Below are 25,353 nucleotides of genomic sequence, written 5' to 3'. Positions count from 1 at the left end.
CCCACCCACCCATCCATCCATCCATCCATCCATCCATCCATCCAAAACCACCCTTGAACTCAGAAAGTGCCAATCTACTTGATTGGTATGCCAGCTTCATAGGTGGTAGTAAATGACAGCTAACCATACTGCATTCATCTAGAAAATCAGTCATCCTTGATATCTTTTACCCCTGCTCACACCCTGTAACAATCCTTCACCAAATTCTGGGCATGCTGCTTCAAAGGATAAGAGTCACATTCAGGACTCTGCTCTAGTGTTACAGTGTCACTGCTTCAGGCATTCTTTTCTTCTCTGCTGGGTGTCTGAAAAAGCTGGGATCCCTGTAACCACTTTCTTCCTACATCACTCTATCCTAAGGGTCAGAAAATTTTTTCTATAAAGGGCCATACAGTAAATACTTTCACCTTTTCAAGCCAAACTACTTGTAACTACTCAACTCTGCCGGGGTAGCCATCTACCATCACCAGTTGCTGTCCAGTCAATTCTGACTCACGGTGTGTCAGAATAGAATTGTGCTCCATAGGGTTTTCAATGGCTGATTTTTCAGAAGTAGAACACCAGGTCAACTGGAACCACTAACTTTTCAGTTAGCAGTTGAGCACAGTGACCCTTCATACCACCCAGCGACTCCAAAGCAGTCACAGACATTATATAAATAAATGGGTGTGGCTGTGCTCCAATGGAACTTGATTGACAAATACAGGAAGAGGGCCGGATTTGGTCCTCTTTGTTTGGGCGCCCACTATTAAGTGGTTCCCAAACTTGTCTGCCAGTGTAATCACTTGGGGGTGTCAAAATACTTGCTGTGACTCAATTACTCTGCACTTTGGAATTTTAAAAAGATCCCAGGCAGGGGCGGATTACCCAATAGGCAAGGTAAGCACGGTACTTCCCTTGCTTACCAGATGATTTGTAGTGAACAATTTCACATGGCTTTCACCACACCTTTGATTAGTAAGTAAGTACAAGTAAGCCCATGCTTACTTTGCTTACTGGGTCATCCGCCCGTCAGGGATTATAAATTTGAAAAGAGGCTTTGATTCTGTAGAAAGTGCTGTGGGGCTAGGAGAGATAAATGCCAGTCACATCTTGAAGCAGAATCTTTCATGTGGTGAAAAAATGTGAAATTGTTCACTACAGACGATCTGGTAGGCAAAGCAGGCATCGTGCGGGATAACCTGCCCCTGACCAGGTAATCCTAATATGGTGGCAGGTTTGGGAACCACTGCTATATGCTGCTTCCACAATTATCTTCTTAAATAAAACACATCTGGCCCTGTCACCAGCATGTTTAAAAACTTTACAGACTTCCTCTTGATCAAAGCATTAAACCTCTGCCTGACAAATTTCTACCAGCTCTCTTGCCCACTCCAGGGAGAACCTGTGTATTTCCTGGTGCTCCCATCATCCCACCACCGCTTAGTACTCCATTTGTTCACCACCCACTCATTCCTTCATTTCTTTATCCCCTCACTTATTCATTCCATAAACAGGAATAAGCACCCCGTGTGTACCAGGCACTACTCTACATGCTAAATACGGTGAACCGTATTCACACAGTTCCTGCACTTCCGCTTACGTTCTAGCATCCACGCTTCAATTTGCATTAACCAAACTGGGCTGTAATTATCAGAAGCTCGGCACCTCCTTGACCATATGCTGGTCGTCTCTGCATATGCCATAACAAGAGCCTGCCCACAGAAAACACTGAAAAGAATAACTGCTAAATGCATGAACGAATCCACTTTATAATTTGTATACCCTGTGTGTTTTAAGCAAGCAGGAGGAAGGCAACAAGAGGCAGCATGATAAAAGGACAACAGTGGTGATTAAGGGTTCAGAAGGCCTCAAGTCTGTCTACACTTTAAAGTGACAATGTGGTTAAGGGAACAGGCTTTAAAGTCAGATAGACACAGGGATCAAATCCCGGCTCTCCCACATACTATCCATGTGATGCTGAACAATTCAATTTTGTTCTCTGAGCCTCAGTTTCCTCATCTTTAAAATGCAAGCAGTTTAACAACTACTTCTGGGTTTGTGCTAAGGATTAAACAGATAAAACATAAAAAGTGCTTAGTATCTGGTGTACTTGAATGGTGCCTTTGAACTATGGTGTTGGCGAAGAATACTGAATATACCATAGACTGCCAGAAGAATGAACAAGTCTGTCTTGGAAGCAAGTACAGCCAGAATGCTCCTTAGAAGCAAGGATGGCGAGACTTTGTCTCACATATTTTGGACATGCTATCAGGAGGGACCAGTCCCTGGAGAAGGACATCGTGTTTGGTAAAATAGAGGGTCAGCGAAAAAGAGGAAGACCCTCAGTGAGATGGATTGACAGAGTGGCTACAACAATGGGCTCAAACATAGCAACGATTGTGAGGATGGTGCAGGACCAGGCAGTGTTTCGTTCTGCTGTACACAGGGTCGCTATGAGTCGGAACTGACTCAACGGCACCTAACAACAACAACATCTGCTGCACATTAAGTGCTCAACAAATGTTAGCTGTGAACACTCATCATCAATATTTTGGCTGTCATAATTGTTGATACTACTGTTTGTAATTAAAGCCCTTATGACAGTACTCGGCGTATGGAAATCATTTAACGAATGATAGCTGCTGTTATCTTTATTGGATCTATTGCTTTCATCTCAACACTGCCACTAACCAGGTGTGGACTTTGGACCTAACACAAGTGATCCTTCAGAGTATCAATGTCTGGGATAATAAAGTAGGAGAGGGTGGAACATATATTGCTTTAACATCCCTTGTAACTCTAGAATGTTCACTCAAGGAATTTCTCCTGAAAACATCTGACATACTGCCGAATGATAACTTGGCCAGTGGGTAGAAAGTCTCTATGGGCAGTGATCCAAATGGAGTGAAGGGAATCTATGGGTTCCTGCTTAGCTGTCTCAATCTAAAAGGGATTAAGAAAGGGCTAGAGCTAGAAGCAAATTTCAGTGAAGTAGAATACTCAGGTAGAGTTAACAGACTCAGCTGAAAGTTGGCTAATTGAAAAGGGATTGGATCAGGGCTTTCAGGAAATTCATTCCATCCAAATTAAATTATAAACAGGAACCTGCCCTGTTTTAAGATTTAGAAAGCTTGATGCTAAGTCGGGAACAGTATGAATTTCATCAAGAGACAGGGAATTAGGAAAGTCAATAATGTGTTGTGCGGCAGATGTTGGAAGCACCTGTAATAGCAAAGAATAAGCTCCTTAGTTTGAGTTTTCTGGCATTCATTTCTGAAGCCTCTGGAGCCTGCAGCTACAACGAAAACATATTATCCTTTCACAGTGTATGTATTTAGCTCCTGAAAATAATCTTCTTATCTCCTGTTTAGTGAATTATCACTTCCATTTTCCTCCACAAGAAATTACACACTAATAGAGGGCTTTAAGAGTTTACAATTTCTTTTTTGTATTCTGATTCTAAAATTGAAAAGTAATCTCCTTACTCCTTGAGCTCAGCCAGTGAAGCTGAAATCCTAATGTCATGGCCCAGTAAGTACAGAGATGTAATTAAATCACTCCACTGAACTAATTCACCAAGAGGGCCACCGCTGAAAGCTGTCTCTGCAATCTTAAATCCAGATTCCTTGGTCAGGAGTCCCAGGTGAACGAGGACCTGGAAAACAACAAAAGAGGCACACACTGATTCCCACTGAACCAAGGACAAACTCCACAGTAACACACCCAAAAGCCATAAGCAATTCTAAACTCATGTTGATGTTTTCCTGAAATCTCACTGTAGGGTATGCCATTTACCAAGAAAAAAGAAAGTGAGTGCTGCCCTTGACATCGCTATGGCATTAGCAGTGATGAGATACACCTGCTTTTCAAAAGTGGGCTCTATCTGGAAAATCAGAATTAAGGGAAGCAAGCCAGGACAACATGATCTTGTCTTCTAACAATATTGGACTTTTTCCCACAGTAGAAATAGTTTTAAAGTTTAATATGGAAAATTTCAAGCACATACAAAAGCATACACGATAATAGTCAATCCTGGTATACGCCTCATGTAGCTTCAACAATTATTAGCTCATGACAAACCTTATTAAATTTACAAAAAAAAAAAAAAAAAAACAGTTGCCTCAGGTGGACCCTGGCTCATGGCAATCCCATGTGTGTCAGAATATAGCTATGCTCCATATAGTGTTCTCAATGGCTGATTTTTCAGAAGTAGACTGTCAGGCTTTCTTCCCAGGTGCCTCTGGGTGGATTCAAACCTCCAACCTTTGGGTTAGCAGCCAAGTGCATTAACCATTTAAACCACCCAGGGACTTTATTTAATCTACATCTCCCATTTTCTCCCAACCTCTCTAGATTATTTTGAAGCAGACCCTAGATGATATGTCTTTTCACCTGTAAATATTTCAGAAGGTATCTCTAAAAGAAACAAAACTTTACTTAAAAAAATATGACTATAACATCATTATCACATTTATAAGTCAATAATTCTTCAATATCATCCAGTATCCAGTCAGTGTTCACATTTCAACGGCCACTTATTTTTTTTAAGTGCAGCTGTTGGATTCAGAAGCCAAATAAATCATAATTGCCTGGTGTGTTCCTTACCCTCCTTCAGCCTATATTCATCCCCTATCACTCTTTCTGAGGAGGAAGTGCTTACAATTTATTTGTCAAAGCCATGGGGCTGTACTTCCAGGAGAGTCTCCCACACTCTGGATTTTGCTGAATTACTAAATCAAATGGTAGTGTATAACAGATTCCTCTGTCTCTTGTATTTCCAGTAAATTAGTAATTAGATACACAGATTGATCAAATTCGGATTTGATTTTCTGGCAGTCTACTTCAGAGGAGATGCTTGTACTTCCTCTGGGAGGTACAAGGTCTGGGCGTCTGTGTTTTGTGTTGTGAGCAGCCACTTGATCACTGCTAGATCCATTCATCCATTATAACCAAAACCAGTTACTGCTGAGTCAGTCCCAACTCATGGCGACCCCTTGTGTGTCAGAGTAGAACTGTGCTCCATAGGGTTTTCAAGGCTGATTTTTTGAAAGTAGATCACCAGGCCTTTCTTCCGAGGTGCCTCTGGGTGGACTCAAACATGCAACCCTTTGGTTAGCAGCCAAATGTGTTAACAGTTTGCACCACTCAGGGACTCCATCATGGTTTGCAAAATGTTGATATCCTATCATTCCTTCATCATTTATTACCTGGAATACCCTTATACAGAGAAACAACCCCTCATCTGCTATTTGGTTACCCTAAGGTACAGTTTGCATAAAAAATGCCTGGTAAATGCTTGATTCTTTCCCCTACTTACAAGTTTTCAAAATAGAAATTTGTTCTTTGGCATACTCCAATAGTGACCAATGGGGTTTAAAAAAATCGTAATAAAATCATGGATATAAGCATATTTGATGTGTTTCAATACACTGCATTATTATCCTTACTGATTATCAAATTCTTTCATCTTGGCCAGTGGGAAGCTATCCAACTTGGCTCCTAAATTCTTTTGACACAACCCTAGTAATCTTTGATAGCTTCTTTGCTCTCTGGTATGACAAGATGTTCCAAGATCATCGTGAACAACTTCTGTCTCAGATCCAATGCAGCCATTTTTACAACATCCCCTAATATCCTTTAGTGGAAATGGTATTTAGAGATCAAAATCTGGTGCTTGGGGTGCTCATTACTACTAGGTTAATAACAGTCTCTAGGTCTTTTCAGTGGACACAAATAAGAAATTTATTTTTCCTCAAAGACAAAACAATCATGAGTTCCAATTCAAACTCAGGATTACAAAGTTTTTATGTTAACATTATTCATCTTATATCTATTATCTCCTTTCTCCCACACTGAAAATCCCACTTCTCAAGGACACTAACATAATTACTCAACCACTTTATCCCAATACACAAAATGGATTCAGAATAAGAATCACACCACCACTGCCTACTACATGATTAGGAAGAAATGTTTTGTTTTGTATTTTGTCCTTGTTTTTTGTTTGGTGATATTCCATTAGAAATGTTCAGACAAATTAACCATGTTCTAGTCACTAAGAATAGTCCTTCTCTATGTTTTCATAAAAACTACATATGTAGCCAGTTTATTTATTTTATTTTCTGTGTGATTTTTAGAGATTTCTTTTTTTGTAATTAAATTTTGTTTTATACTTATGCAAAATGGTTCCAAATTCAAATCTACAAAGATACATTCAGAGAAATCTTGCTTTTATACCTAATGCTCTATCCTATTCCCTTCTGCCCCCTATATATGACCACTTGTTTTTAATTTTATGGTTTAGTCTTCTAATTTTTTTTTCATATGAGCAAGAAGTACACATGCATATATATATGTGTGTATGTGTATACACATATATATAAAGAGACATATACTTTGTCTTCCTTTTAAAAATAATACACATTTTTCTCCATCTATCTTTTTTCACTTAATAATATACTGTACAGACTACTCCACAGGATATATTCTTTTTTTCTTTTACTTTTTTTTTTTTTTACAGCCCATCTGGAATATCCGATCACATGTCCTTCCACAGTGGACTATTTGGTGCCAGAACATTTGGTCCTGCTGGCTCATAAACTCCAGAATCTAAGCAAAAATGATCCATCAAACTGTAACTTGGAGTATTGCTATTTTTTTCTTTTGAGGCTATCAAATTAGTCATATTAGAAAAATCAAAACTAATTTTTATGTCCTTTTTAGATGTATGAACAAATCATTCACTTTACTCAGTTATGAAATCGTAACACTTCATCTAAAGCCACAACCACTTAATCTGTAACTATGGGATATAAACTCTTCCAAGCCAAGAGGTATTCTAAGGGTTTTCCAAACAACTCCTCATCAACTTGAAACAAATCAGTACACGATTCATTGATAACATCTTTCTCTTAAGAACATAACCAGAAGTATCAACCAGACAGAGTTGCAATAGAACTCACCTGTTGCCCAAACCAAAAAAATTGACAGTGACTAAAAATACAAAATTGTCATGGATGGTGTCACTAAACTAAGAGAAACAGGATGTTCTCAAAGGTTGGGTTCAGGAAAAGAAATGGGGAAAAGTTTCCAGACTCTACTGAGAGAGGCAGTCAGATGGTTCAAACAAAAGTCTTACAGGCATATATACTGCTCGGCTTCACCCAAGAAATATGTGTGCAGGTCCCTGCTGAGCAAGAATACTATAACTGGGGAAAGGAATATGGTTGTACAAAAATGGATATATAAAAGACAGAGCAGGTTCACCCTGAGGGTATATCATTTGAGACGTGACATTTCTCTTAGTCTTGTTTCCAAGCAAAATGAAATTTTAAAAGAAAACTGGCATCTAACTGAACTGAATTAATAAGAAACTCACTTTTTTCCTCTTTCTTTTTTCAAGATTCTGCTTTTCTGCCAGGGACTTGATTGCCTGGATCCACGCATTAGCCATTCGCCGGATCCGGAGTCTCATCCACCGGAATTCTTCATGCTTTTTCATCATATTGTAGAGAATATTAAAATCTGTACGAATTTCTGCCTAGAAAAAAAATTTAATAAAACGAATAGAAGATAAAATGTCAGAAAACATAACGGTTTTCATGCCATGACATTTGAAAACTTGAAAGAGACAGTCAATTAAATACTGGGCTTCAAAAGTGAGTCTTGTCTGCTGCACAGCTTTAGTTTTAGGTCCCAGGTTTGCAAATTGAAGTGCAGGCTCCTGACTGCCGATACACCGTAAGGAACATCATTAAAAAATTAGAAATTGAGAATGGCAGTACAGTCATTGCAAAGCCCTGGGCCAGGTTAAAATGCATTCTTCACGATGAGTATGCTTGAAGTGCCCTGAAATTTTCTGTGGCCAAATTTCTTGTGCCACATGGATCTTTTGCAGAGCACTGGACTTCCAGGGAATACTGCAGCAAATTCTTAACAGGCTACCTAACACTATAGAGGCAGCAAAAAGCTTCTTCTGTTCCATAAAGTAAAGAGGGAAATAACTGTTCAACTTCTAGTTTTATCTCAGTCCAAACAAACAAAAAAATTCATTATTTTCTAAGGAACTTTAAGTCAGGAATCCACTTTTCTAATATAGCTGAGTACAATTTAAAATTCCAGAAAGAACAATTTAAAATCTAGGGAGAATATTTTTCTAATGTAGCTAGATACAACCAGTGATGGAAATAACAGAAAAATGATAATACCAGTATTTCTTTCATGAGGGAGTTAAACATACTGAATCCATCTTTCAGGAGTCACCATAGTTCATTCTAAAATACTCATCTGATCACGTCGCCTCTAACTCAATGATTTCCCAGAACTCTCATGGTCTTAAAGCATGTATCAGAAAGCCACGATTCTTGGGCCAAATCCTCCTCACTGCCTGTTTTTGTAAATAAGCTTTTATAGGAGCACATCCAAATCCATTCATTTACACATTGTCTGTGTTACTCTCTGTGCTGCAAAAGGAGTCAAGAAGTTGAGATAGAGACCATATGACCTGCAAAAACGAAAATATCTACTATCTGGCTTTTTATAGAAAAAGTTTGCTGACCTCTGTTTTAAAGAAAAACGACTTAAGCTTTTAAATATGGCATACAAAGCCTTTTACAGTCCCCTACCTAACTTTCCAATCTGTTCTCATCCAAACACTTGTCCCACTGAGCCAAGATCTACTACCTGGAAACACAAAACTCTTTTATAACTGGTGGCTTTGACTGCACTTCTCTTTATGAGAGACCTCCTTCTCTCTTTGACCTAGTATAATCTCACACATCATGGTTTTTTTTTTCCCTAAATTTTATTTATTTGTATGTTGCCGTTGAGAATATACACAGTAAAACATGCACCAATTCAACAGTTTCTGAATGTACCATTTAGTGACACTGATTATATTCTTTGAGTTGTGCAACCATTCTCACCCTCCTTTTCTGAGTTGTTCTTCCTTCATTAACATAAACTCACTGCCCCCTAAGGTTCCCATCTAATCTTTTGAGTTGTTGTTGTCAATTTGATCCCATACAGACAGTTCTTAAAAGAGCATAATGCTCAAGGAGATCTTTTTCACTAGTTAAGCTAAACTATCATTCAGTTTTAAGAAGACTTCAGGGGATATTTTTGGTTTAAGGTTTAAAGATAATCTCAGGGCAATAGTTTTAGGGGTTCATCTGTCCTCCATGGCTCCAGAAAGTCCAGAGTCCAGAGAATCTGAAATTCTGTTCTGCATTCCACTTTTGATCAGGATTATTCTATGGAATATTTGATCAAAATGTTCAGTAATGGTAGTGGGACACCATCCGGTTCTTCTGGTCTCATGGCAAAGGAAGGAGTTGTTCACGGAGGCAACTAGCTACACATTCCATGTCCTCCTATTCCTGACTCTATTTCCTCTGTTGCTCCAGGTGAACAGAGACCAATTGTTGTGCCTTCGAGGCTGCTTGCAAGCTTTCAAGACCCCAGGCACTATACAACAAACTAGGAGGTAGAATGAAAGCACTAAACACATTATTAGGCCAGTTAACTGGAATGTCCCATGAAACCAAGACCCTAAACCTCCAAACCAAGGAACCAAATGCCATGAGGTGTTTGGCTGTACATAAACAGCCTCAGCAGCTGTTCTTTTTTTTTTGCCAATTCAATTTTTTATAGGTATAAAACTTATTCACAGAAGTTACAATAATCAAGTGTGCAACCCTACCCTTAATGTGATTTTTCCATTATCGTTAACCCCCCTTTACTGCTCCCTCCCACCCCTTGTAATCACTAATAAAGCTTGGTCTCTGTACATCTGCCTTCCCTTGTCTTATTATATAAATGAGTTCATACAATATCTGTTCTTTTCTGATTGGCGTATTTCGTTCAGCATGATGTCTTCTGGCTGTATCCATACTGTAGCATCTATAAAGACTTAATTTCTCTTACTGGCTGAGTAGTATTCCATTGTATATGTGTACCAGGTTTTTTTTATCCATTTATCTGCTGATGAGGATTTAGGTTGTTTCCACCTTTTGGCTATTGTGAATAGTGCTGCAACGAACATTGGTATACAAGTCTCTGAGTCTCTGCTTTCAAGTCTTTTGGGTATATACCTAGGAGTGGAATTGTTGGGTCATATTGTAGTTCTATTTTTAGTTTCTTGAGGAACTTCTGAACTATTTTCCACAATGGCTGGACCATTTTGCATTCCCGCCAGCAACAGGTAAATGTTCCAATTTCCCCACATCCTTGCCTACATATGTTATTTTTGGACTTTTTATCATAGCCATTCTAGTGGGAGTGAAATGGTATCTCATTGTGGTTTTGATATGCATCTCTCCGAGGGCTAATGATGATGAGCATCTTTTCATGTGTTTGGTGGCCATCTGAATGTCCTCTTTGGTGAAATGTCTATTCAAGTCTTTTGCCCATTTTATGATTGGGTTGTTTGTCTTTTTGCTGTTAGGTCATCAAAGGTTTATATATTTGGTTATTATATTCTTATACAATATATGAGTTCCAAAGATATTCTCCCAGTTGGTCGACTGTCTTTTCACTTTTTTTGTAAAGTCTTTTGATAAACAAAAGTTTTTACTTTTTATAAAGTCTCATTTATTTTGTCTTATGTTGTCTCTGCTTTTGTTACTATATTAGATAATCCATTGTTAAAAACTAGGTATGACAGCATTGCCCCTGCATTTTCCATTGAGAATTTTATGGTTTTAGTTTGCACATTTAGGTCCTTAATCCATTTTTAATTTGTTTTGGTATACAGTGTGAGGCAAGGGTCCTGTTTCACTTTTCTGCATGTGGAAATCTAATTTTCCCAACACCATGTATTGAAAATTCTTCTTTTCCCACTGAATGGACTTAGTACCTGTGATGGCTAAGACTGTGTGTCAGCTTGGCTGGGCCATGATTCTCAGTAGCTTGGCAGTCGTATGATGTAGTGATCACTTCCAGGATGAGATCTTATATGTGATCACCTCCATGATGGGACCCACTGTGAGTAGCCAATCAGTAGAAAGAGAGTATCCTTGGGCATGTGGCCAGCATCAAACATAAGTGGACATTCTGGCAAGGCTCATGGGCTTTTGCTCATTCTAGATCCTACAGCAGGCTCCCGTTTGTGTAACCTCTGGTTCTTGGGACTTGAGCTATCAGCTTACCTGCAGTCTTGCCTGCCAGTCTTGGGATTTATTGATTTTTGTAGCCTGTGAGCAAGAGCCCTGATCTCTGATCTGCCAATCCTGGGTTCGTCAGCCCCTGTGGCTATGTGAATCAGGAGAAGCCTCTATCCTGACCCAGGGACTTGGGATGTTCCAGCCTCTACAACCGTGTGAGTCATTTCCCTGATATAAATCTCTCTATATATAGTTTACTTATACACTTTCCTGGTTTTGCTTCTCTAGAGAACCCAGCCTAAGACAGCACCCTTGTCAAAAATCAGTTGAGCACTGATGTATGGGTTAATTTCTGGGCTCTCAATTCTATCTCATTGATCTAAGTGTCTATTTTTATACAAGTACTAGGCTGTTTTGATTACTGTAAATGTATAAAATGTTTTAAAATCAGGAAGTGTGAGTTCTCCTACTTTGTTCTTCTCTTTCAACATTGTTTTAGCTTATTCAGGGCCTCTTGTCATTCCATATAAAGTTCAGGACTGGTTTTTCCATTTCTGTAAACAAGGCTATTGGAATTTTGATTGGGATTGTGTTGAATCTATAGATCGCTTTGGGTAATACCCTCATCTTAACAATGTTAAGTCTTCCAATCCAAGAACATGGAACATCTTTCCATTTATTTAAATCTTCTTTTGTCTCCTTCAGCTATGTTTTATAGTTGTCATTGTAATTCTTTCACGTTCCTGGTTAAATTTATTCATAGGTAATTTATACTCTTAGATGCTATTGTAAATGGAATTACTTCCCTAATTTCCCTTTCAGATTTCTCATTGCTCGTGTATAGAAACCAAACTGATTTTTTTTTTTTTCCTAACCTTGTAGCCTGCAAACTTTTCTGAATTTCTCTATTAGCTCTAGAAGTTACACTGTAGATTCTCTGGGATTTTCTATACATAGGATCATATCATCCACAAATAGAAATAAGTTTACTTCTTTTCCAAACTGGATACCTTTTCTTTTTTCTTGTCTTATTGCTCTGGCTAGGACTTCTAATATAATATTCAATAGAAGTGATGAGAGAGTGCACCCCGTCTTGTTTTTGATTTCAAGGGGAACGCTCTCAATCGTTCTCCGTAAAGTATAATGTTGGCTGTTGGCTTTTCATATACAACCTGAATCATACTGAGGAATTTCCCTTCTATTCTAATCTTTAGGGTTTTCATCAAGAAATGGTGTTGGATTTCATCAAATGCTTTTTCTACATCCATAGAGATGATCATGTAGTCCTTTTCCTTTGTTCTATTGATGTAGTGTATTATGTTGATTGATTTTCTAATATTGAACCACCACTGCATTCCTAGAATAAATCCTACTTGGTCATGGTGTATGACTCTTCTAATATGCTGTTGGATTCTGTTTGCTAGTTTTTTTTTTTTTTTTTTGAGGATTTTTTGCATCAAAATTCATAACAGGCAGCAAAGATGAGAAAAACTAAGTCAAATAGAGTCACACGTCAATCCTGAAACCCAAAGCATCAACTGAAGAGATAAAGAACTCAGCCAAGCACCGAGTAGAATAAGAAACTGACAGAGAACAGAGCGTGAGGAGAGATACATGCAGAGGTCCCCTATCAGCTACCACAGCACGGATCTGCCATCTTGGATTCCCATCGGAGATCAGCAAACAGGAGGTACAAGAAAGCAGCGTCACGGAGCTTCCAGCAGGAGGCTGAGCAACCGGTAACCCACGATACAGGCTTTACCACTCCCCACCCTTCTTCACCCCTCCTTAGCCTCCTCTGCTTCCTACAGCCACAGTCTATTGGCCAGGAAGCACGAGCTTCCCCACAGTGCCACTTGGATTCCACCCGCCCACACTGGCCAGCTCCCTGAGTGCCATTTTTTGGCTGCTGCTGTTGCTTTTTTCCACTTCTTTAGATTTCTTCTTTACCTCTCACCACCTCCCCCTCCTTTCTCTCAAATACCTGGTTCCATGCGCCATCTTTGGTTCTTCCTGAAAGGCTGCAAGACACCGCTCGACTGTGAAACTGCTTCCCGGCCCATGCCGCCATGCTGGTGGGACCCCCGGGGCTTTTTTGTTTGTTTGCTCTGATTTGTTCTGTTTTGACTTGTTTGTTTGTTTTCTTTTTCTCTTCTTGGCTTCAGAGCCCCTTCTAGCCAGGCAGTACCACATAGCTTGGAAGCTAGTCCCTTACTCTGCACAGACGCACAGGGACATCCCTGGGGGCATTTCTTTTTTCTTTCTTTTTTTTTTTTTTCATTTCTTTGTTTAGTTTTCTTCTCTCTCTTATTCCCTTTTTGTCTTTCTTCATTTCCAGTTTCTCGATTTATTCATTTTTTTATTTTACCCTCTTTCTTTTTTTAAAATATTTTTAGCCCATTTCTCAGTCTCTCATCTCTCTGCTCCAATAGCAAGCTCCCTTAACACTCTTTTTAGTTTGTGTGTATGTTTTTTGGCTCCTGTTCCTCTTTCCTCTCTCTCTCGTCTTTCCCATACACATCTTAGCTCCACACATCACAATCTACCCCCTCCTTCCTGCCTACCTACACCGTGAGCTGAACATCACACTCCCAAGCAGCACAGGCACGGCCTGCTGGAACCTGCCCTGCACTGATTCCCAGTCCGCACTGTCAGCCCTGGTACGTGCCACAAAAAACCTATCCCAGCAACTCCCCTTCAGCTGAACCTGCCCTGCTGTACCATACATGAGTGACTGACCCTGCCCATTGGAGAAGAAGGCAAAAAGTATCATGCCCACAGACGAGCAAACAACAAAGAATGCACGGTTCGCCTGCTCAGACATAACCAAATAAAACCAAAAAAGCAGGATGAAACAAACAAATCTACAATCAATAAATGAGCAAAATAACAACTGAATGCCCGAAAGACAGCAGACAATATCAAAACATTTACAAAAACAGGACAGGATGGTTCCAGTAGGGGTCCAAAATAAAACACCAAATGACCTTCCAGTAGAAGAAAAGGCACTAGACCTAACTGACAGGGAATTCAAATCTCTAATATTCAGAATTACCCAAGAGTTGGAGCAAAAAGCAGACAAAAATGAGGAAAAAATAGAAAAATTCATGGAAAAGGCAGACAAATTCATGGAAAACACAGACAAAAAAATGGAAGAATTCAAGAAACTAATACAGGAACAAAATGCCAAAATAAATTCACAACTAGAAATCATACAAAAACAACAATTAGAAATCCAAAAGATAAACAACAAGATTTCAGAAATGAACAGTGTCATAGAAGGGCTGAGGAGCAGGTTTGAAATGATGGAAGATAGGATCAGAGAAACTGTGAAGAAAAACACTTCGATACAACTCTGTATGAGGAAAAATCAGAAAAAAGAATGAAGAAAAATGAAGAAACCCCGAGAATTATGTGGGATACAATCAAAAGCAAAAATCTGTGAGTGATCGGAGTTCCAGAACAGGTGAAGAAAACACAGAAAGGATCATTGAAGAACTGCTGACAGAAAACTTCCCCAATATTATGAAACATGAAAAGCTGGCCATCCAAGAAGCTCAACAAACTCCATATAGGATAGACCCAAAAGAAAATCACCAAGGCATATTATAATCACACTTTCCAAAACCAAGGACAAACAAAGAATCCTGAGAGCAGCTCATGAAAAACAAGAAGTCACATACAGAGAAGAAACAATAAGACTAAGCTCAGATTATTCAGCAGAAACCACACAGGCAAGAAGGCAATGGGATGACATATATAAAACCTCGACAGAAAAAAACTGCCAGGCAAGAATAACATACCCTGCAAAACTCTCGTTCAAATATGATGGTGAAATTAGGTCATTTCCAGATAAACAGAAATTAAGCGACTATGTAAAAGCCAAACCAAACTTAACGAGACTTATTAAAGAAAGTCCTTCAAGCTGAGAACAAACAATATCAGACCACAGGCTGAATACAGAACACAGGATTGTACTAGCCAGATACCAACCTAAGAAATGAACTCTTAAGGACTATGCAAAGCCAAAAGAATTACAAAAGGGAACCAGAGAGGTTAGTCTGTAAATGACAACAGCATCAGAACAATAAAAGAGGGAATAAACGGTGTAGGTATAGAACCTTCTAATGGAGAGGAAGTCACGTGACACCAAGTAATAATAGACTGGTTCAAATCTAGGAAGAGAAGGGTAAGTTTCAAAGTAACCACAAAGGAAGTTAACAAACCTACTCATCAAAATAAAGAAGAAAAACATAAGGTCTCAGTAAAAATAAAACCTACAAAAACAAATGAAATGAAAAAAAAAAAAAACTCACAAACAAAAAGAACTCCGCACAGGAGAGTAAGAGGAACAAAGAAAATGTCAGCACCACAAAAAAAAGCACTACAAAATGCAATCCCACTCCTAGGAAAATATCCTAGAGAAATAAGAGCCGTCACACACTAATACACATATGCACACCCATATTCACTGAAGCACTGTTCACAATAGCAAAAAGATGGAAACAACCTAGATGCCCATCAACAGATGAATGGAGAAACAAACTATAGTACATACACAAATGGAGTATTATACAAAGATAAAGAACAATGATGAATCTGTGAAGGATCTCATAACATGGATGAAACTGGAGGACATTATGCTGAGTGAAGTAAGTCAATCACAAAAGGACAAATATTGTATGAGACCTCTACTGTATAACTCGAAAGAGTTTACACACAAAAAGAACAATCTGTGTTGGTTACGAGGGATGGAAGTGGGGGTGACTAAATAGATAAGTGGTAACTTTGGTGAAGGGTAAGACAGTACACGTTACTGGCAAAGCCAGCACAACTTGTTCAACGAAAGGTCGTGGAAGCTCCATAGATACTTCCAAACTCCCTGAGGGACTGAATTGCTGGGTGGAGGGCTGTGAGGACCATGGTCTCGGGGAACATCTAGCTCAACTGGCATAAAAGACAATGCTCTACATTCTACTTTGGTGAGTAGCATCTGTTGTCTTAAAAGCCTGTGAGCAGCCATCTAAGATACTCCACTGGTCTCACCCCTTTGGGAACAAGGGAGAATGAAGAGAACAGGATACAAGGAAAAGATTATCCCAAAGGACTAATGGATCAGAGCTACCATGGCCTCCACTAGACTGAGTCCAGTGCAGCTAGATGGTGCCCGGCTACCACCACTGACTGCTCTGACCGGGATCACAATAAAGGGTCCTGGACAGCGCTGGAAAAGGATGTAGAACATAATTCTAACCCACACACACAAAAACAGACCAGATTTACTGGCCTGACAGACTGGAGAAGCCCCGAGAGTATGGCCCCCAGACACCCTTTTAGCTCAATGGTGAAGTCACTTCCGAGGTTCACTGTTCAGCCAGGGATTGGACAGCTCATAAAACAAAATGGGACTAATGAGGCACAGCGGTCCAGAGACAAGGATTAGAAGGCAGGAGGGGACAGGAAAGCTGGTGATAGGGAACCCAAAGTTGAGAAGGGACAGTGTTGATATGTCATGGGTTTGTTAACCACTTTCATAGGGCAATATGTGTACCAACTGTTTAAGGAGAAACTATTTGTTCTGCAAACCTTCATCTAAGGTACAAAAAAAAAAAAAAAGAATTGTCTATGTGAGATCAAAAGGTTTGACAGGAAGCCTAGGGGACAGTGAGTTGAAGATAATGGTGATGGAATAATTTGGAAAAGGATAGTGAGAATAGCAGCACAACTGGAAAAATGTAATTGATGTCACTGAATTGTATATGTAGAAACTTTTGAAATGGTTTAACTTTGGCTATGTATATTTTCACCAAAAAAAAAGGTCCTCAAGGTCGAGAAGGGAGAGTGTTGACATGTCGTGGGGTTCTTAACTAATGTCATAAGACAATATGTGTACTGACTGTTTAATGAGAAACTATTTGTTCTGTAAACCTTCATCTAAAGTACAATAAAAAATTTAAAAAAAATTCATAAGAGATATTGGCCTGTAGTTTTCTTGCAGTGTCTCTGTCTGGTTTTGCTTAAGGGTTATATGCACCTCATATAATGAATTAGGGAGTACTCCCTCCTTCTCTATCTTTTGGAAGAGTTTAAACAACATTGGTATCAATTCTTCGCTAAATGTTTGGTAGAATACCCCAGTGAAGTCTTCTGGTCCAGGACATTTTTTTAGTCAGGAAGTTTTTGCTCACTGATTCAATCTCTACTTGTTATGGGTCTGTTGAGACTTTCTATTTCCTCTTGAGTCAATTTGGGGAGGTTGTGTGCTTCTAAGAATCTTTCCATTTCATCTAGGTTATCCAGTTTGTTGCTGTATAGTTGTTCATAATATTCTGTCATAATTTTCTTTATTTCTATTGGGTCAGTTGTAATGTCCCCTCTTTCATTTCTTATTTTTGTTATTTGTATCTCTTCTCCTTTTTTCTCTGTCAGTCTAGCTAAAGGTTTGTCAATTTTATTGATCTTTTCCAAGAACCAATTTCTGGTTTTACTGATTCCATTGTTTTGATGTTTTTGATTTTATTTGTTTTGGCTCTGATTTTTGTTACTTCCTTTCTTCTGGTAGATTTAGGCTTAGCTTGCTCTTCTCTTTCTAGTTCCTGGAGTTGTTCAGTTAGGCTGTTGATTTGAGATCTTTCTTCTTTCTTCATGTAGGCATTTACTGCTATATGCTTCCATCTGAGTACCGCTTTTGCTCTATCCTGTAAATTTTGGTATGTTTTGCTTAAATTTTCATTTAAATCTAAGAAATATGTGATTTTTCTTTTGATTTCTTACTTGATCAATTGGTAGTTTAATAGTCTGTTGTTTAATTTCCATGTGTTTGTGTATTCTCCAGTTTTTTTGTTTGTTTTTCCTATTATTGATATCTAGCTTTACTCTGTTGTGGTCAGAGAAAATACTTTATATGATTTCAATCTTTTTCAACTTATAAAGACTTGCTTTGTGACCTAACACATGGTCTGTCCTGAAGGCTGATCCAAGTGTACTGGAGTAGAATGTATATTGTGCTGTTGTTGGGTGAAGTGTTCAATATATGTCTGTAAATCTAGTTGGTTTATAGTGTCATTCAGGTCTTCTGTTTCCTTGCTGATCTTTCTAGATGTTTTGTTTCAGTATGGAAAGTAGTGTATTGATGTCTCCAACTATAGTAGTGCTGTGTATTTCTCCTTCGATTTTATCAGTATTTCCTTTATATATTTAGGTGCTCCAATATTGGGTGCATATATATTTATGATTGTTAAACGTTCTTCATTAATTGACCCTTTTATTACTATATAATGTCCATTCTTATCTCTTCTAACAGATTTTGTCTTAAAGTCTACTTTGTCTGATATTAATACTGCCACCCCAGCCTTCTTTTGGCTAATATTTGCATGGAATTTTTTTTCATCCTTTCACTTTCAACCTATTTATGTCCTTGATCTAAGGTGTGTTCCTTGTAAACAGCAAATAGTTGGATCATTTTTTTTTTTAATCCATACTGCCACTCTTGGCCTTTTGATTGGAGCATTCAGTCCATTTACATTCACTCTATTTACCAATAATTTTGCTATTTTTTTATGTTTAAGATGCCTTCTTTGTCTTTGTCATTTACTACTACTTGTTTTTGTGTTTTGTTGGTTTACTGTAGTGAGCCTTTTTGGTTCTCTTCTGTTCTCCTTTTGTGCATATTTTTTAAATATTTTCTTAGTGGTTACCATGAATATTACATTTAACAGCTTATATTTATGATATTCCAGGGTAAGCTGGTACCAATGCAATTTCAGTAACATGCAAGAAGTTCTGCATCTATACCATTCCTCTCCCCTCTTTTGTAGTTGTAATCCCTAATTTTGTTTTCATATTTCTTGTGCTTTGTAACATAATTTTATCCTTGCTTTTTACGTATTTGTTATTAAAAAAACTGAAGGACAAAACATTTAGAATTACCAAGCATGACTACCTTATTACTAGCCCTTATACTTGTCCATGCATTTCCCTGTATTAGGGATCTTTCTTTCTATGCACAGCTTTGAATGACTTTCTAGTGTCATTTCCCTTCCATCTACAGAACTCCCACTAGTATTTTTTATACGGCTGGTCTGGTGGATATGAACTCTCTCAGCTTCAGTTTATCTGAGAATGTTTTAATTTCACTCTCATTCTTGAAGGATAGTTTCACTGGGTATAGTATTCTTGGTTGACAGTTTTTTTCTTTCAGCATTTTAAATGTATCACTCCATTGCCTTCGGCTTCCAATGTTTCTTAGTAGAAATCGGCACTTAATCTTACTGGGAATATTTTGTATGTGAGCATTTGCTTCTCTCTCACTGCTTTCAGGAATCTCTCTTTATCTTTACTTCTTGAGAACCTAATTATGATGTGTCTTGGTGTAGACCTCTTTGGGTTTATCCTGGTTGGGGTTCTCTGGGCTTCTCGGATTTGTAGATTCATGTCCTTCATTAGATTGGGTATATTTTCTGTCATTATTTATTTAAATATTCTTTCTGTCCCTTTTTCTCTCTCATCTCTTACTGGACTTCCCATAATGCATATATTAGGTCTCTTGTTGTTATCCAATAATTCCATTTAACTGTGCTCAGCATTCTTGAGCCTCTGCTCTTACTGATCTTCAGCATTTGTAATTTTAACTATCTTATACTCTAATTTGCTGATTCTTTCTTCTGCCTGATTAAATCTGTTTGTAATTCCTTCCATTGTGCTTATCATTGCAGTTATTGTCCCTTTCAGTTGCAGTATCATTGTTTTTTAGATCCTCATTTTCTTCTTGCATTGCTTCCTTATTTATTTTAACTCTTTGTCCATGTTTTCCCTTAGGTCTTTAATTATGTTTAACATTGTTGTATTATATTCCTCCATTCTTTTAATTATTTGGTCATCCCTAGATGTGCTTTCATTCCCTTTGTCATGTTCATTTGGATGCATCATTGTTTCTCTGTTCTTTACGTGTCTTGTGATTTTTTGTTGGGGCATTGGAATTTTTGAGAGTGTTAACTTTCTCAGTCCCCTTCCCCTCACTTGGTGGTTTTCCCACATTATTTTCTGCACAAAAATCTTGAGTGGGCAGTCTTCAGCCTTTGCTTACCATTTCCTCTCCCTCTCTGTGATAGATCCTTTTCCCTCCCTGGTTTAATTAGGATTCAAAAGTTCTAGATCTCAGTTTTCAACTTTCAGTCTCTCCCAAACACATCAGAAAACATGCTATGATCAATTCGTCCTCCAGCTGGCACTACCACTGAGGTGAAATATCGCATACTAATCAATCTTTTCACCAGATGACCTTAGTTCTCTCTTTCTCTCTAGTTATTACTCCCTTCTCATTTTGTTTTTCTGTGACCACATTTTCAGTTAGAGAACCCATACCCAGTGAGCGCCTTTTGGGGCTGGGTGTTGTCCTCCAGTTTTGCCCGAGGCTTCTTTCTCTGCTCTGTGGGTTCTGCATCTATCTCAGCTGGCTTTCAGGGGAAGCACAAGCAGACCTTCCTCTGTTTCAGGAGGAGGAGGTGCTGGTACTCCCTGGAAGAACCTCCAAGAGACCTGTGTTTTTGGTTTCAGGGCCCCAGTGGCCCTGTGGTGGTTGGGGGTGGAGGGGCAGTCTCCTCTTAGGTGACCCTCCTCCTGGCTCCACTGTAGGGGACCTTCTGTAGGAGTTTATATCAGTCCAGCAGCCAACATTTACTGTGTGGGGGAGGGATTGTCACACTCTGAATGGACCCCGAGGGAGGTCTGCATTGTTGCTATCAGAGCCCACCCTCTAGCATGCTGGCTATGGGGGTAGCCTCCATTTAAGATGCCCATTTCCTAGCACATTGCAGCCTCAAACATCAGTTCTCAGCGCCAACCAGAAGTGGGGGCAACCTAACCCAAATTAACCCCTAGGGAGGTTTGTCCTGTTGGTTTCAGAGGCCTGAGCTATGGGGTGCCCAGAGAGGCAGGTAGAGTGCTGACTATGAGAGCAGGCTCCACTCCAGGGGTCTTCTGTAGCAATTCACTGCAGCCTTGCAGGTAACAGTGTCTGGTTGGGGGAGGGGCTGTCATGCTCTGAACAGACCCCTATCTTGTTGCTGTGAGAGTTCCCCCTGTGCTATGTTGGCTGTGGGAGTAGCCTCTACTCAAGATGCCTGCTTCCTAGTACACAGCAGTCCCAGTAGTCCTTAGCACCAACTGGAAGGGGGAGTAGGCAGATCCAAACTGACTCCTCAAGAGGTCCTGACTGTTGGTTTCAGAGGCCTGAGCTATGGGGTTCCAACGGAGGCAGGCAGAGTGTTGACTATGAGAGTAGATCCACTGCAGGGGGGCTTCTGTAGCAATTCACAGAAGGCTTGCAGCTGATAGTGTCTGGGTTGGGGAGGTGCTGGCACACACCAAATGGACCCCCAGGAAGGTCTGCTTGTTGATTTTAGAGCAGAATCTTGGTGTCCTGTCTCTTTATACAGGCAGGGGGTATGGTAGTTAGGGAAACCTGCTCTTTTTCGAGGCCTATTCCCCAGTTCACAGCAGCCAGCAGCCCCCGTGGCTGGGAGGAGGAGCAAGGATGGTGGGAGAAGTGGTTTTCCTATTGTATGTGACTCATTGTTAACTCCTTGATTCTTGCCTATCTGCAGTTCCCTGCTGCTCTCCTCTGATCGCTGATTCAGAGTCCCTCAAAGCCGTGTGGTATTTCTTCCTTGTATTCCTTGTTGTATTTGTGGAGGAAGGTTGGAACAATGGTCTGTTTACACTGCCATCTTCCCAGAATTCTCACTCATTTTAAATTCAGCTCCAATGTCGACTTCTCTATGAAGTCTCCCCTGGCCCCTGCAGGCTGAGATTGTAACTTCTGCATTAATTCCCATGGGCCTCTATGACAGTGCTTATGACAGGTATGGTCATTACTTACAACAATCACCCTCATTAGATCACTGAGTGCTTCCATGTCTGGTACCAGGTCTTGTTCATATGAGTTGCATGTATTTTGGAACCTTCAGAGAATTGCTCCATAAATAAATATATGTTAACTGGTTGACTGATTTGGTCACCCAGATTTCCACAGGACTGGTGACAGAACTTCTTCAGTTTAACATTATTTCACATTATAGCTTGAGTTTCTAGACGAGTCCATGTGCACTCATTTGGCATCTGACCTAAATGCACAAGCCTAATAAGAAGTTTCCAAAATCACTTACCAATGAATTATGATCAGCTTCTTCATAGGGATTTTTCCCTCTCCAAGGTAAACGAGGACACCAATTTTCAACCTGAAAAACATAAATCAGAGACACTAAGTACCCTTACGCTATTTCTTTAAATGAATTAATGTATGCACAAAGAACTGAGAACAGTACCTGGAACACATAAGCATTATATTAATGTTGGCTTCTATAGGGTCGCTGTGAGTCGGAATCAACTCGACGGCAATGGGTTTGGTTTTTTGGGTTTATTATTATTAGTAAAACCCCTACATTTAGCTAGCAATGTAGGAGTACAGGTGCCAGATACAGGTGTCCTCTCAGATGAAATAATCAGAAAAGGTCAAATGGAGCAAATAATAACACTTTACATTTGTCCTTCAAGGTACTTTCCAGCCACTGATTCCTTACATCATTTAACCCTCATACTACCACACCAGAAGAAGAGGGGTTCATATGGCAGAAATTTAAAAGACTTGAACATTGTTGCAGGAGAATAAGGAGGTCAATGTGCCTCTGCAACTATTTAGCAAAAGAGAGCAATGATTATTAACTGCTATGGCATGTCTGAAAATGAAACAGGATGGCATTTGAATCACATAACTCAACCATTTATCTCACAATTAAGAACGCAACAGGAAGTTTAAGACTAATGGTCAAGGCCTTCCTCATTGTCTGGTGCTTCACTTCACCCTATCTCAAGAAATAAAGTGGTAAAACCTAAGGGGTGGGGGAAAAAAAAAAAACCTCACTGATCTTGTAAGAGCTGTTCTGGAAGATGGATTGCTCTGTCAATGTACAGGGTTTAAAGAGCAGGGAGAAGAAAACTGGAGGGAAAAATGCCAGATTTTATAAGAATTACTTCAACAAAGGTTATCAAAGAAGATAAGGCAAATTAATTTCTAGTAAAGGAAAAACAGAAAATTATACAAGAAATGCACTGAGTAATACTGATGCCTGGCCTCTTTATCAAAACTGGCTATATAATTTCAAGACAGGCTATCACCTATTTACTAATATATAATGGGATTATGGGAGCCTGGTGGCATAGTGATTAAGAGCTCAGCTGTTAAGCAAAAGTTTGGCAGTTTGAATTCACCAGCTACTCCTTGGAAACCCTACAAGGCAGTTCTACTCTGTCCTATAGGGTAGCTATAAGTCAGAATCAACTCAATGGCAACAGGATTTTTTTTTTTTTTTTGAGGGGGTTTGGCTAATAAACAGCCAAGCAGCCCTGGTGGTGCAATGATTGAACACCTGGTTGCTAATCGAAAGGTTGGTAGTTCCAACCCACCCAGCAGCTCCACAGGAGAAAGACCTAGCAATATGCTTCCATAAAAGATTACAGCCAAAAAAACCCAATGGGGCTGTTCTACTCTGTCACATGGGGTCGCTATGTGTCAACATCATTTCAATGGCACCTAACAATAAACAGCCACTGAAAATAATTTTTCTTTGTGTTGGCCGGGTGGACCTATAAAACTTAACAGAGGTAGGAGGTGGGGAACATCCATGGAGGGGTCATTGAGTCAGGAGTGGTGTGTGTGAGACCATAGCTCATGGGTTAGCAAAGCAGAGTCAGACAAGATGGTCTGTCCCCTAGCTCCGGGTCAGCTTTCAAAGAAACATGTCACTTTCACTAATCTAGAAACTACTCTTAAAGCAAGGTGACTTTTACTACGACCAAAAATAACTGGCCTGATCTGCATAAAGGCAACTGCCACTGTAAATAGTCTAAAAGCAAGAAGCAGAGGGTAGCAAGGCTAGGGGAGGGTGGAATCCCTTGAGAGAAAAAGTGCAGTGTTCTCTTTAATTTTGGTGGAATAAAATTAAACAACTGCTGTCGAGTCGATTCTGTGTGTGTCAGAGTACAACTGTGCTCCATAGGGTTTTCAGTGGTTCATATTTTGGAAGTAGATTGTCAGGTCTTTTTTTCTGAGGTGCCTGTAGGTGGATTTGAACTTCCAACCTTTCAGTTAGCAGCCGAGTGCTTAATCAGTTGCACCACCCAAGGACTCCAAAGTAAAATTTGACTTTACCATATTTATGAAAGACTTCAGAGATGCCCCATAAGGAAAGATGAAATGGTTCTTACTTTAAAAAAAAAAAAAAAAAAAAAGATAGTAACTTGCCTTGGACCTTCATGGTCTAATTACTGACCTTAGAGAAATATCACCAGGGAAGGCATTATGTGGAACTCCATGTAAGAGAAAATTGGTGGAAACCAGTAGAAAAGAAGCCTGCATGTAGATGAAGTCCTGGTTGGTCCCAGCAGCACCACACACATCTGTGCCTCATGTTCTTAGGCCACAATGAATTATTTAGTTCAAATTAAATTTTTGTAAATGGACTCAATAAAACATTGCTGTAAAACATACTTATAATATGAACGCGTCAAATGGATTGCAGACATGACTGTGAGATCTCCAACAGCCTACACACAAAACAAAACCCAAAAAACAAAAAACAAAGAGCACAGGCTTGAAATAAATCTCACACTAAATAAGTAACTACATTTACCTAGCAACATGACAAGATAAAAAAATTTCCCCTTGAGTAGCATGATGGGGAAAGATGAAACAAGACTGTGAATAAAGAAAATCAACCTGAAGGAGAGGCATTAGTGAGACAAGATACTGAGAAAGGACAATACATTCCAGTCCACTCCCCCATCCCAAGACTAATCTTCCAAGGTTCACTCTGCTGAAAATTCAGTCCAAGGTGAACTTTTAAAACATGACTTCCTTATAGAATACTTGAAGCTTTAATTCCTGTTTGAAACTGATCATTTATCTCAGTTCTTACTCTGAATCACTGGATAATATTTTTCAAGGATTCAAGGGCTTGCCTGAAAGTATAGACAATGTTTTATCGTTAGGTGCCATCACATCAGTTCTGACTCTTAGTGACCCTGTGTACTACAGAACGAAATACTGCAGGTCCTACCCAGATGTAAATCCATCCACCTACGGTCACCGGATCTTCGACAATGGCCCAAAGTCCATCAAATGGGGAAAAGACAGTCTTTTTAACAAATGGTGCTGGCAAAACAGGATATCCATTTGCAAAAAAATGAAACAGGACCCATACCTCACACCGTA

General features: G+C 39.4%; 1 protein-coding gene across 7 annotated transcripts in view; it reads right to left on the bottom strand.

The window, feature by feature from the left end:
* The window catches only part of MGAT5 (alpha-1,6-mannosylglycoprotein 6-beta-N-acetylglucosaminyltransferase), a 450,048-nt gene that overhangs the window by 143,274 nt on the left and 281,421 nt on the right, over positions 1-25,353 (bottom strand). For all 7 annotated transcript variants that reach the window (XM_023730183.1, XM_023730185.1, XM_023730187.1 and 4 more), the window contains 3 exons: positions 22,250-22,321; positions 7,361-7,522; positions 3,468-3,637 (listed from right to left, as the gene is read on the bottom strand). In XM_023730183.1, the coding sequence (XP_023585951.1) occupies positions 3,468-3,637; positions 7,361-7,522; positions 22,250-22,321 (404 nt within the window). The remainder of the gene's footprint in view (positions 1-3,467; positions 3,638-7,360; positions 7,523-22,249; positions 22,322-25,353) is intronic.

This window comes from Trichechus manatus, unplaced genomic scaffold (assembly GCF_000243295.1).
Source record: "Trichechus manatus latirostris isolate Lorelei unplaced genomic scaffold, TriManLat1.0 scaffold00033, whole genome shotgun sequence".
Classification (NCBI taxonomy): Eukaryota; Metazoa; Chordata; class Mammalia; order Sirenia; family Trichechidae; genus Trichechus; species Trichechus manatus.
Note: the sequence above shows the minus strand (reverse complement) of the source record. Positions and strands in the feature narration are given on the sequence as shown.